The sequence below is a fragment of the Leptonychotes weddellii genome, unplaced genomic scaffold (assembly GCF_054177405.1).
Source record: "Leptonychotes weddellii isolate Sample4059 unplaced genomic scaffold, ASM5417740v2 HiC_scaffold_4648, whole genome shotgun sequence".
NCBI classification, from domain to species: domain Eukaryota; kingdom Metazoa; phylum Chordata; class Mammalia; order Carnivora; family Phocidae; genus Leptonychotes; species Leptonychotes weddellii.
In genome coordinates, this window is record NW_028013500.1 from 916 (window position 1) to 11,585 (window position 10,670).

Below are 10,670 nucleotides of genomic sequence, written 5' to 3' on the forward strand. Positions count from 1 at the left end.
TCTGTTTTGATCCTCACTTGCATTGGCTGAATAGATGCTTTGACTGCTCTTCTCAGCAAGATTTGAGAGAAGGAAATATGAAGGAAGGAAGAGCAAAGAGTGTTAAAATAGATTTTCCTGTAGAAGGTCTTTGGTCCACATTCTACAGAACGTTTTGGAAAAACTGTTGTCTTTATTGTAGTACCACTCCCGTCGCTGAGAGATTTTTCACCAGTTCTACGTCTCTGACGCTGAAGCACGCCGCTTGGTACCCCGGTGAGCTGCTGGACCCCCACATCGTGCTGCTGACGTCAGACAACGTGATAAGGTTCAGTGTCTCAATCTCTGTAGCTTCGCGCGGGGTCGGCTGTGGCGCCATCGGATGGGTCACCGGCCGTCACGCTGCCCTGTCTCGGGCTGCTGTAGGCACTCGGGCCCAGCTGTCTGATGGCCCTAACTTAGTGGCCTTAGTTACTGCTCGCCCGCCCAGCCAGGTCTCTGCCTCCAGTCTCTCCTTCACTGACCCTCCCGAGAGAGCCCCTCTCAGCCTGTTGCTCTGCTGGAGGCGATGCCCCGGGGGGAGAAGGGAGCATAACTGGGAGTTGAGAGATATGAATTCTTGTCCCAACGCGCCACTTCTGTCTTGGAGATCTTGAACTTGAGGGGAGTCTCAGTTCTAATTTTGTAAAATGAACTGGTTTGATCTGACAGGTTTTGAACTCTATATTAAAGGCCCTAATCCTACAGAGATTTCTGTAATATTATCAGTTAACTTTCTGGATCTAACTTAGGTAAAACATGGAGGGGGGGTGGGGACTCAGCTGAGGTGCAGATAGTCTTATTTTTCCTAATCACTGCTTTTAACCATGCTCTGCCAGCTCTTCCTTCTCTGCTGAAGGCTTGACCCTTACTGGTCTCTTACACAGATCTCATCGCTCTCTGGTTACCTTCAGTTATTAAACTTGGTGCGTCCAGTTTAAAGGTGCGATGTCCAGTCCATACCCGCTCCGGGTCCCAGCCCGTCGCACAGGCCAGACACTGGGGGAGGGGACGCTTGTGGGGAGGGCCTGACCAGCTCTGGCTTTTGTTTCTGTCCCGGCACCTTGAGGTGGGGTGATGTGTAGGGACGAGGCTGCCTCCTGCTTCCTCGGGGTCTCAGTCCTTGGGAGTGAGGGGAGCTGAGGCTGGCTGGCTGTCAGGGGGTAGACCTGACCCTGCTCCCGGTGTCATCTGGTCCCATCGGCTGCTGGTGGCTGCCGTTGACGCGGTACCTCTGCACAAACGTTGTGTGTTTCTTCAGGGGCCCCCAGTCACTGAGGAGCTCTGTCTCCCACCGGCTCTGTCCACGGTCAGGCCCGCGTTCTCTCTCGGGATGGAGGATCCTCGCACTCGCGATGGAGCCATTGTTGTCTTTTCTGTGGTATGGTGGTGACCGCCACGGTCCTCTGCTCTGCCCTGCAAGGGCCACGGGGACCTGGGCATCGGTACCACAGTCCTTTCTCACACTGTTCAGCCCACCTCCTGTGGAAATTTCCGTATGAGCGGTGGATACCATGTAGCATTCACAAGCCCCAACCCCAGGGTGTGACCTGTCCAGTTCACTCGGGGATCCCTTACCTGGGGGCCTGCAGTTTCCTGCAGCACAGCTGGATTCAGCTAGGACATGAGACACCCTTCTCCCCTCATTACAGGCACCTCTAAATCTGGCAAGTATCTCCTCCCCACCCATTTGGCTTTGGAGTTGGGGCTAAAGAAAGGAGGGGACACCCTCCTGCCACAGAGGTTATAGTGTATACGGAAGGACTCCTGACGCTCCCTCTCCTGGTCTGTGTTTGTTTCTTTCTTTTTTTAAAGATTTTATTTATTGGGAGAGACAGCGAGCGAGAGAGCATAAGCAGGGGGAGTGGGAGAGGGAGAAGCAGACTCCCCGCTGAGCAGGGAGCCCAGTGTGGGGCTTGATCCCAGGACCCTGTGATCATGACCTGAGCTGAAGGCAGATGCTTAGCCGACTGAGCCCCCCAGGTGCCCCTCCCCTGGTCTTCCTTTCATATGTGCTGAGGAAAGGGGTGATGGGAAAGGGCGCAGGCCAAGATCTTCCTCGAGTTATGCCTAAAAGGAGGTATTTGGTCTCAACTGTTGAAGGTTGTTCTTTTTTAAATATGGGGTACTCGGGGCCCTGGGTGGCTCAGTTGAGCATCTGACTCTTGATTTCAGCTCAGGTCGTGATCTCAGGGTCATGAGATCAAGCCCCATGTCGGGCTCTGTGCTCAGTGCAGAGTCTACTTGAGATTCTTTCTCTTCCTCTTTGTGTCCCTTCCTCCTACTCTCTAAAGAAATAAAAAATATAAATAAATATGGGATAGTTATTGTTTCTCCTAAGCTTTGGACCCTGTTGACAGTTTCTGGGCATCAAGATCTCCCTACCCACCCGGTGCACCCGCTCTTCCTTTCACCCCCCCGCTGTAGTGCGTCCTGTCCAGCGTTTATGTGCGTTTTGAAGTCAGTGCTGCTTATAAGCGGCGGAAGACTGCGGTGCGTGTGTTCAGTTGGATCACATTTTCATTAAAAAGATCTATTAAATGGCATTTTACTGGTAATGGAACTAATGAAGTTTAAAGTGTCTTAGGGTGGTGAGACGAAGTGATTAACTTGATGAGGGCTTTATAAGCAATGTTGGATTGCTAATAATATTTTTGGCCTTTTGAAAATTCTTTTAACTATAGCCACGTGCCGTGAAATTTTGTTATTTTAAATTAAAATGATGTTGGTAAAAAAAAAAAAAAAAACTCCCGTTTTATACTTCTCCCTTGGGAAAGTAGGGATGACGTGATGTTGCGTCTTTGTGTAACAACAGTGTGTGCAGACTGGGGCTAAACGTCCCTCTCTGTGCGGCCTGTGGGTGTATAGAGGGCAGTGGGGCTCCTCTCCAAGGAGGTTCGTGTGTGACGGGCGGAGACAGGCGGTACCGGGGAGCTGGCCCACTCGGGCCAGTCGGGCGGCGTCCGGACGGTGCTGGTGTGCCCGGGGGCTCAAGCTGGGAGAGACGGGGGTGCCGCAGTGTGCAGGAGGCCGGGAGGCACTTTGGTAACGATGCACGGTATTTCTGGAGGTCCCCCGGACACCCTGCTCTTACGTTGTGAAAGAACAGACGAAGTACGCTGCTCTGTCAGGAAGAGCAGGCTCTGTGGCAAAGAAATGGTTGTGAGACCGGCAGGAAAATGCGGAAGCAGTGATTAGATGGAGGGGAAGGGCAGTTCTGAAATGAAAGAATTCTAAGTGCGGGTCTCTCCTCCTTTGCTCGCTAGGATTTACTCTCTGCGAGAGCCTCAGACCCCCGCCAGGGTCATTGTGCTTTCCGAAGCCGAAGAGGAAAGCCTGATACTCAATAAAGGGTAAGTTGTTCGGGGCACCTGGGTGGCTCAGTCGTTAAGCGTCTGCCTTCGGCTCAGGTCATGATCCCGGGGTCCTGGGATCGAGCCCCGCATTGGGCTCCCTTCTCGGCTGGAAGCCTGCTTCTCCCTCTCCCACTCCCCCTGCTTGTGTTCCTGTTCTCGCTGTCTCTCTCTGTCAAATAAACAAATAAAATCTTTAAGGAAAAAAAAAAGGGTAAGTTGTTCTTCGTGTTCTGAAATGTTATTTTCCGGTAGTTTATTGGGATTACAAATGCAGTTTTAACAGAGATTGCGCGGTTTTTCCATCGCTGACCGGCATGCTTTTGGTGGTGTGAGCACACACCCGTGTTTATTAACCTTGCAGGGAACTGGAATCTTTTTGGATGACAGTTATACTAAACTTTAAAATACAAAGACAGCAGCATGTCTTATCACTTGTTTTTCGTAATTACAAAGGTAACATGTATTTATTGTAGAACACGGGGAATACCTACAGAAAAATATTAAGAAGAAAATGAAAGGCTTTGTGATCTCCCCACAGCAGCCAGAGGGACGCCTGGGGCATAAAGCTGGCGACTCTGCGTCCCTGCTGCCCCAGCGCACTGAGTTCCCTCAGGCGGCCCCTCTCCTGCCCTGACCCCGGGCTCAGCCACCCCGGCTTCCTTGCCCTTCATTCTCAGCACCGCCCCTGCCCGCGTGGAGCCTCTCTGCCTGTGCTTTGCCACGTGACCACAGACCCGCTCCCGTCAGTGCTTCGGGTCTGCGCTCAGATCTCGCCCGTCAGAGTCCCTCCCAGGCCGCTCGGGCCGAAGGATCGCTCAGGGCCGCCTACACGCTTCCCTTCCCGTGCTGACATCTGCCGCCACGTCCTGTGCTCCTGTCTTGTCTTGTCGCTCTCACGAGGGCGGGCTGTCAGGTTCACGGATGTGTTTCCAGAACGTGCAGCAGCGCCTGCTCAGGGCAGGTGTTTCATGGACGCTCGTGGAAGGAACGTCTCCCACACTCAGAGCTGGTCTTCCCGCTCTCTTCCTCTTGGGTTCGTGCGTGTCTCTGTGCGGGGTTTTACCGCGCGTCTGTAGGTTTGAGCTGCTGAAGATGGAAGCCGCGCTGTAGGGTTTGACGCTTCTGTCGTTTAGGTGTGACTTTTTTGCTCCACTGAATGCAGATTCCATCCCCACCTCCTGTTATTGGACATTTTATTTTCAACAGGCTGGTTTTCAATGTCTTTTCAGGAGGGCGTATACCGCGTCTCTGGGGGAGACAGCAGTTGCGTTTGACTTCGGGCCGTTGTCCGCGGTCCCGAAGAGCATGTTCGGGCAGAAGGGCAAAGGGGAAGTCGCGGCGCACCCGCTGTACATCCTGTATGAGAACGGGGAGACCTTCCTCACCTACGTCAGCCTGGCACACAGGTGAGTGGGGGCGGCCGTCTGCTGCCCGGGGCGCCCCTGCCGCCGGGGACGCGGGGTCCCTGTAGTGCTTGGTTTGCGTGGTACCGATCCTTCGGCCTGTGACTTCCTCGCCGTCGACCAGACAGTCGGTGCATCGCACGTGAACGAGGCACCGCGGGGAAGGGCAGACAGGGTAGTCTGGTGTCAGACGTCCCAGTTGTGGGGAGAAGAGCCACGTGCCCAAACCACATTAGTGGCACAGAGACAGTGAGCGCTCAGAGGAGGGAGAGACAGATCGCAGTGAAGGAGGTAGGGACGTTTTCGTGGAGAGGGACGCGTGTCCAATGCGGGATGGCCGAGGGCTGGGGAAGGGCGCGTCAGGTGGGTGCACATGTCACTCATGGCTCAGCGAGGAGACGTTTGTGGCGGGGCAGGGTTTCAGGTACAGGGCACCAGGTGATGGAGCTAGAAGGGGCTGCCCAGGGACAACATGGTGGAGTTCTACAGCCGGTTAGGGAACACGGGGTCTTTCCCGTAGGAGTGGGGCCGTGGGAAGCCGGTGATGGCTTCCAAGCAGAACGGTGAGATGGTTGGTAAGGGACGCATGGGGGCAGAGACGTTTGACGTCGCCGCGCTGCACGTTGGCTGACCAGCTGCGGCCTCAGAGTGGGGCCGTTTGGAAGCAAAGGCGGAGGTGCACGCAGCAGACGGCGCAGAGGGAGGGTCCGTGAGAGCCGGCTGCCGGCGGGGCGGGTGGTGCTGTTACCGAGGGCCCGATTGACCCCGTGTTGCACAAGACCGTGGGAATGCTCCGGGGACAGTTGGAAACGCAGGCCTCGGGAGAAGAGGCAGATGCTGAACATAAAGACCTGAGGCTCCCCCGTCACGGTGGGCGAGGCAAGAGGATAAGAATTTGGGGCAAGTTTGTAACCAGGAAGGCCTAAGGCCAGAGGCTGAACGTTGTGCTTCATTCCTAAGTCGTCTCGACGGACAGTGATCCAGGGCCCGGCGTGTGGCCCCTTGTCCCCTGGCGCTCCCTCAGCAGACCCGGGCGCGGCACTGCGGGCGTGGGGCGGGGGCCGTGCTCGCCCGCCTGGCTGGCAACACCGGCACGCGGGTAACGCAGGCGCTTGGACCGGGGGGATCCGCGGGAAGACCCGGGGGCGGAGGGGACGGGAGGGTGAGCGGAGCCGTGAGGTGAGAAAGGTGAAGAGCTCGTGGGCGGCGGGGCCGTGAGGACTCACTCCCCTCGGATTCTGCTCGACCCAAACGTTCGCCTTTCACACGGGACCCGTCTGGGGGCTTCTGTGCTGACACCATTAGCCTCCCGCCGTTCAGCCGGGCGCCTTCTGCATCCTCTTATGTCCAGTCTAGTCCAGTCCCAAATTCTCTTGATTTTACCCTAAAAGTTCCTGGAACGCAAACCCCCTTCTCTCCAACCGCTTGTCTTGGCTTTGGACCCTCGTCTTTTGCCCAGATCCTTCATCTCTTCACCAGCGGCCCGAATCCCACTTGTCCCTCCACGTCCTCTCCTCACTGCTGTCACATTCATCCTGGTGAAGCGCAGCTCCATCACCTCCATGTAAAGCCCTGCTGATGGCCGTCGCCCAGCAGGGAGACCGCCCGCGTCCTGCGCCAGTCCCGGGCTACTTTCCTGCGGCCTCAGACAGTATCCGTCGCCTCCCATCCTAGTAAGCGGAGTCGCCTTCCTGTGGGTCCTGGTCGTCCATGCTTCCAGAACTTTCCAGAGCTGCTCCTTAGCTTGGAGTGTTCACAGTCCCCTCCCACAATATGCCCTTTCTCATTGCTCATATTTATTTTTGGTACCTTTTTTACCTCAATTTTTTTTTTTTTTTTAATTTATTTAGGGGCGCGTGGGTGGCTCAGTCGGTGAAGTGTCTGCCTTCAGCGCAGGTCATGATCCTGGGGTCCTGGGATTGAGCCCTGCATCGGGCTCCCTGCTCAGTGGGGAGTTGCTTCTCCCTCTGCCTCTGCCCCTGCTCGTGTTCCCTCTCTTTCTCTGTCTCAAATAAATCTTAAGGAAAAAAATTTTATTTATTTTAGAGAGTGGGAGAGCACAAGCGGGAGAGGCAGGGGACATTCTCAAGCTGACTCTGTGCTCAGTGCGGAGAGCCCCATGTGGGGCTCAGTCTCACAACCTGCGCAGAAACCAAGAGTCGGATGCTCACCCGACCGAGCACCCAGGCGCCCCTTACCTCAGTGTCTTTGTCCCTGCGTTCCTCTCCTGCTGTAAATCCTGCCTTGTCACACTCAGCACACGAATGGTAATTCTGGCTACACGTCTGCTTCCCCAGCTGAATGTCTGTCCCTTGGGCCGCCCCCCAGCACTCAGTAACTGTCTCCACGTGGACATTGGGTCTGAAGCCCTGAGGAGACAATGCAGGGTCTAGGCAGTAGTTAGAAGCAGGCGTGGTTGAGTATGCTCTCGTGGGCGTGCAGAGTGGGGCGGGGGCGCCGGTCTTCAAGGGACAGAAGTTGGAGAAGGCCCGAGAGATGTGCTCGGAGAGACGGGGAGCGGGGGCAGATGGTGCAGATGTTGAGGTGCAGCCGCGGGGCAGCTAAGCGGCCGTGGGTTTAGCAGCGAGGGTCTCCCTGGGGCCTGTCGTCACTGGGTAGCTTAGAGACGTGACGAGGGAAGCACCGTCCTAGATTTGGGGCCTGGTTTCTCAGCCTCCGCACTGGTGATGTTTGAGCTGAACAGTGGGGAGCGTTCAGCACCCTCTGCCCCAGCGCACCAGTAAGCGCCCCCGTCACCCCCGTGGCGACAACCAAAAATGTCTTCAGACGTTGTCCGTGTCTTCTTGGGTGCAGACTTCTCTGCAGTCGCAAAGCACCGGGGGTGAGAGTCGAGCGGGAGAGCGCGGAGACCTCGGGGCCGCCCGGCGCCACGTTCACGGCCAGGGTGGGCCAGGGTGGGCCGGGGTGGGCCGGCCGCAGGAACGCGCGGTCTGAGCCGCCCACCCGCGTGTGTCACTGTTCCCGCAGCCCCGGGAGTGTCGGGAAGCTGCTGGGCCCGTTGCCCATGCACCCTGCGGCAGAAGACAACTACGGCTACGACGCGTGCGCCATCCTCTGCCTGCCCTGCGTCCCCAACATCCTGGTGATCGCCACCGAGTCGGGAGTGCTGTATCACTGCGTCGTGCTGGAAGGGGACGAGGAGGACGACCAGACAGTGAGTTGGGTGCGGGCATTGACAGTGGGAGGGGCTCCCTGTCACCGCCCGTCCCGAGGTGCGGCCCCTACATGGGCCCTTCGGAACCTGGTTCGCGTCTGCCGGACACAAGAGAGGCCGTTTTGTCCCCTCGTCAGGACACGAGGGTGGGGGTCCTGTCGGGTGGATGAACGCGAACGCCTGAGACGCTGCTGCTGCTTTCACAGTCGGAGAAGTCCTGGGCCTCCAGGGCCGACTTTGTCCCCTCCCTGTACGTGTTCGAGTGCGTGGAGCTGGAGCTCGGCCTGACGCTCGCCGCCGGGGACGACGACCCCTTCGATTCGGACTTTTCTTGTCCAATCAAACTGCACAGAGGTAATGTGGGCAGCGCCCTCACTTCCAGCCCGACCTGCTAGGAGCGGCCGTGGTTTTGTGGTTCCAGCCGCGGGAAGGCTGACTGAGCCCCGAGAGCCTTCCGGGCTCTGCGCGCCACTCCGGGGCCGGGAGGGGCTGAGCCGCTTTCCCAGGCGTCCGGATAGTCTGCTGTCTGGATCCACCCAGATCGAGAGTGGGGAATTTTTCCCGGTCCAGTCGAAAGCTGATTTCATGATTCAAATACCTAAACATATACAAACTTTAATAAACCTTAAAAGGAATTTTAAAATTTAAATTGTAAGACGCTGCTGTGAAGATTCAGGTCTTCACTTTCGAACACATCATAGTATCTTGTTACTCCCAGACCCAGTTTGAAAGCTGTCCCTTTTCTCTTTTTCTCTTTTAATTTACCTGGGTTGGTACCAGATCTTTCCGGCAGCTTCTCTGTTTGTCTGGGGAGCTTCTGGGTAAACTGCTGCGCCCCTGGAAGCTGGTGCTGTGGAGATGCCGAGCGGCTGAGTGGAAGGGGCCTGGCTCGGGCTGGGTTTGGGGCACAGTTCTGACATGAGTGGGCGTTCGGTCAACCCCTCTGGGCTCCGTTTTCTCACCTGGCCACGGTCGGGGTGATATCAGATGACCTGGGAGGCCCTCTCACACAAGCCCCTGCGATCCCACTGTCCTTCCACCGCTTCTCGGGGTCTCCTCCAGGTTTCCGGGCCCCGTGCAGAGACAGGAGCTCCTCTGCTCACCGGCCCTGGAGCCAGCCCACGGGATCGGGTTCAGATCCGTAGAGAGGACAGCAGACGTTCGGGGCTCGTGGTTCTCGTTTGGTAGGCCAGCATGGGGAGTCACTGAGCACGTCTGATTAGACAGTCCAAGCAGTAGGGGTCACAACTTAGCGATGACGACACCGGGACCCGGTGAGGTAAGGGACACACGCTGCTTGGTTTCCTTATAAAGAGAATAGGTCTTTGGGAAATCTTTTTTTTTTTTTTTTAAAGATTTTATTTATTTATTTCATAGACACAGCGAGAGAGGGAACACAAGCAGGGGGAGTGGGAGAGGGAGAAGCAGGCTTCCTGCTGAGCAGGGAGCCCGATGCAGGACTCGATCCCAGGACCCTGGGACCCTGACCCGAGCCGAAGGCAGACGCTCAACTGACTGAGCCACCCAGGTGCCCCGTCTTCGGGAAATCTTAAATGGAGGCATTCTTTTCTTGGTTTTTCCAACGAGAGTTAATATTTCGTATGTGAAACTAGTAAATTTTTGACTCATTCATATTTGTACTTAGGGCACATTGCAGTCACTGAAACGTACCCAGATTTTTAATGACGTGAGTGGCCACCGAATAGCAGGGTGTCTAACAGATTCCTACGTCAGTTTCGAATGTTGCCTCTTTTGTAACAGATTTCTGGTTCTTTCCCAACACTGAGATTTTTCTTTTGACTTCAGCACAGACACATTTTGAAAAGCCATTGGAAACAGTAGACCTAGTGAGATGATTTGAGCCTGAGATAAAGTCTCCAGTTTGGCCAGATGAAAAGAAACTTTTTAATATTTTATTGTTCAGGGAGAGGACTGCCATACACCAGGATTTTTAAAACTTTGTACTACTATAATGCTGTTTTCAGGGGGTAGTTATGCAGAACCCCAACATATAAAACAGGAAAAAAATGTTAACATTCACTTCACAACATTTACTTACTGTGAAGTCAACAGTAAGAAAGGCTGTTAGGAGGAAATTTTCATCTGGGGCTTATGGATGACAATTGCATCTTTTTTTCTTTTTTTTTTTTAAAGTAGGCTCCACACCCAAAGTGGGGCTTGAACTCATGACCCCGAGATCAAGAGTCACGTGCCCCACAGACTGAGCCAACCCCTCAGCAGTTGCATCTTAAATCAGCTTTAGCATGTAAATTATTTCTGTATCTTGTTTTAGTTGTTTAATGTTTTGAAAGTACTGAGTCACAGCGATAAATATTCATAAATATTCAGGAACTCATCTTTTAGTCTCCGGTAGTCTCACTGGTACTAGGGCTCAAAAGAAGTATAGAAGATTTCATCTAAATTACATAACAATTCTTCATATTTCTTAGTATAACTATAAAGGATCCTCTGGGTTCCTGGGGGGCTCAGTCAGTTAGGTGCCCTACTCTTGATTTCAGCTGAGGTCATGATCTCAGCGTCGTGAGATTGAGCCCCACGTGAGGCTCCATGCTCAGTGAAGAGTCTGCTGGAGGTTCTCTCCCCCCTCACACCTCTCTCCTGCATGTATGCGTGCGTGCTCTCTAAAATAAATCTTTTTAAAAATTAAGTAAATATAAAGGATTGTCAAACAAGAATTATATCCAAATATATATATAT

General features: G+C 54.6%; 1 protein-coding gene across 1 annotated transcript; it reads left to right on the forward strand.

The window, feature by feature from the left end:
* The first annotated feature begins 216 nt into the window (after nucleotides 1-216).
* On the forward strand, nucleotides 217-9,293 carry LOC145719469 (nuclear pore complex protein Nup88-like). The gene is made up of 5 exons (XM_081810965.1): nucleotides 217-307; nucleotides 3,285-3,371; nucleotides 4,604-4,780; nucleotides 7,766-7,952; nucleotides 8,159-9,293. Exons 3-5 carry the CDS (start codon nucleotides 4,680-4,682, stop codon nucleotides 8,345-8,347), a joined length of 477 nt encoding a protein of 158 aa, XP_081667091.1. The 5' UTR covers nucleotides 217-307; nucleotides 3,285-3,371; nucleotides 4,604-4,679; the 3' UTR covers nucleotides 8,348-9,293.
* The last annotated feature ends 1,377 nt before the right edge of the window (nucleotides 9,294-10,670 follow it).

Excerpts from the sequence above, each read along its gene's own strand:
- LOC145719469 (XM_081810965.1), top strand. The coding sequence starts at position 4,680 with ATGTTCGGGCAGAAGGGCAAAGGGGAAGTCGCGGCGCACCCGCTGTAC. Across the intron at positions 4,781-7,765 it reads TACGTCAGCCTGGCACACAG|CCCCGGGAGTGTCGGGAAGC; the intron begins GTGAGTGGGGGC and ends CTGTTCCCGCAG. Across the intron at positions 7,953-8,158 it reads ACGAGGAGGACGACCAGACA|TCGGAGAAGTCCTGGGCCTC; the intron begins GTGAGTTGGGTG and ends CTGCTTTCACAG.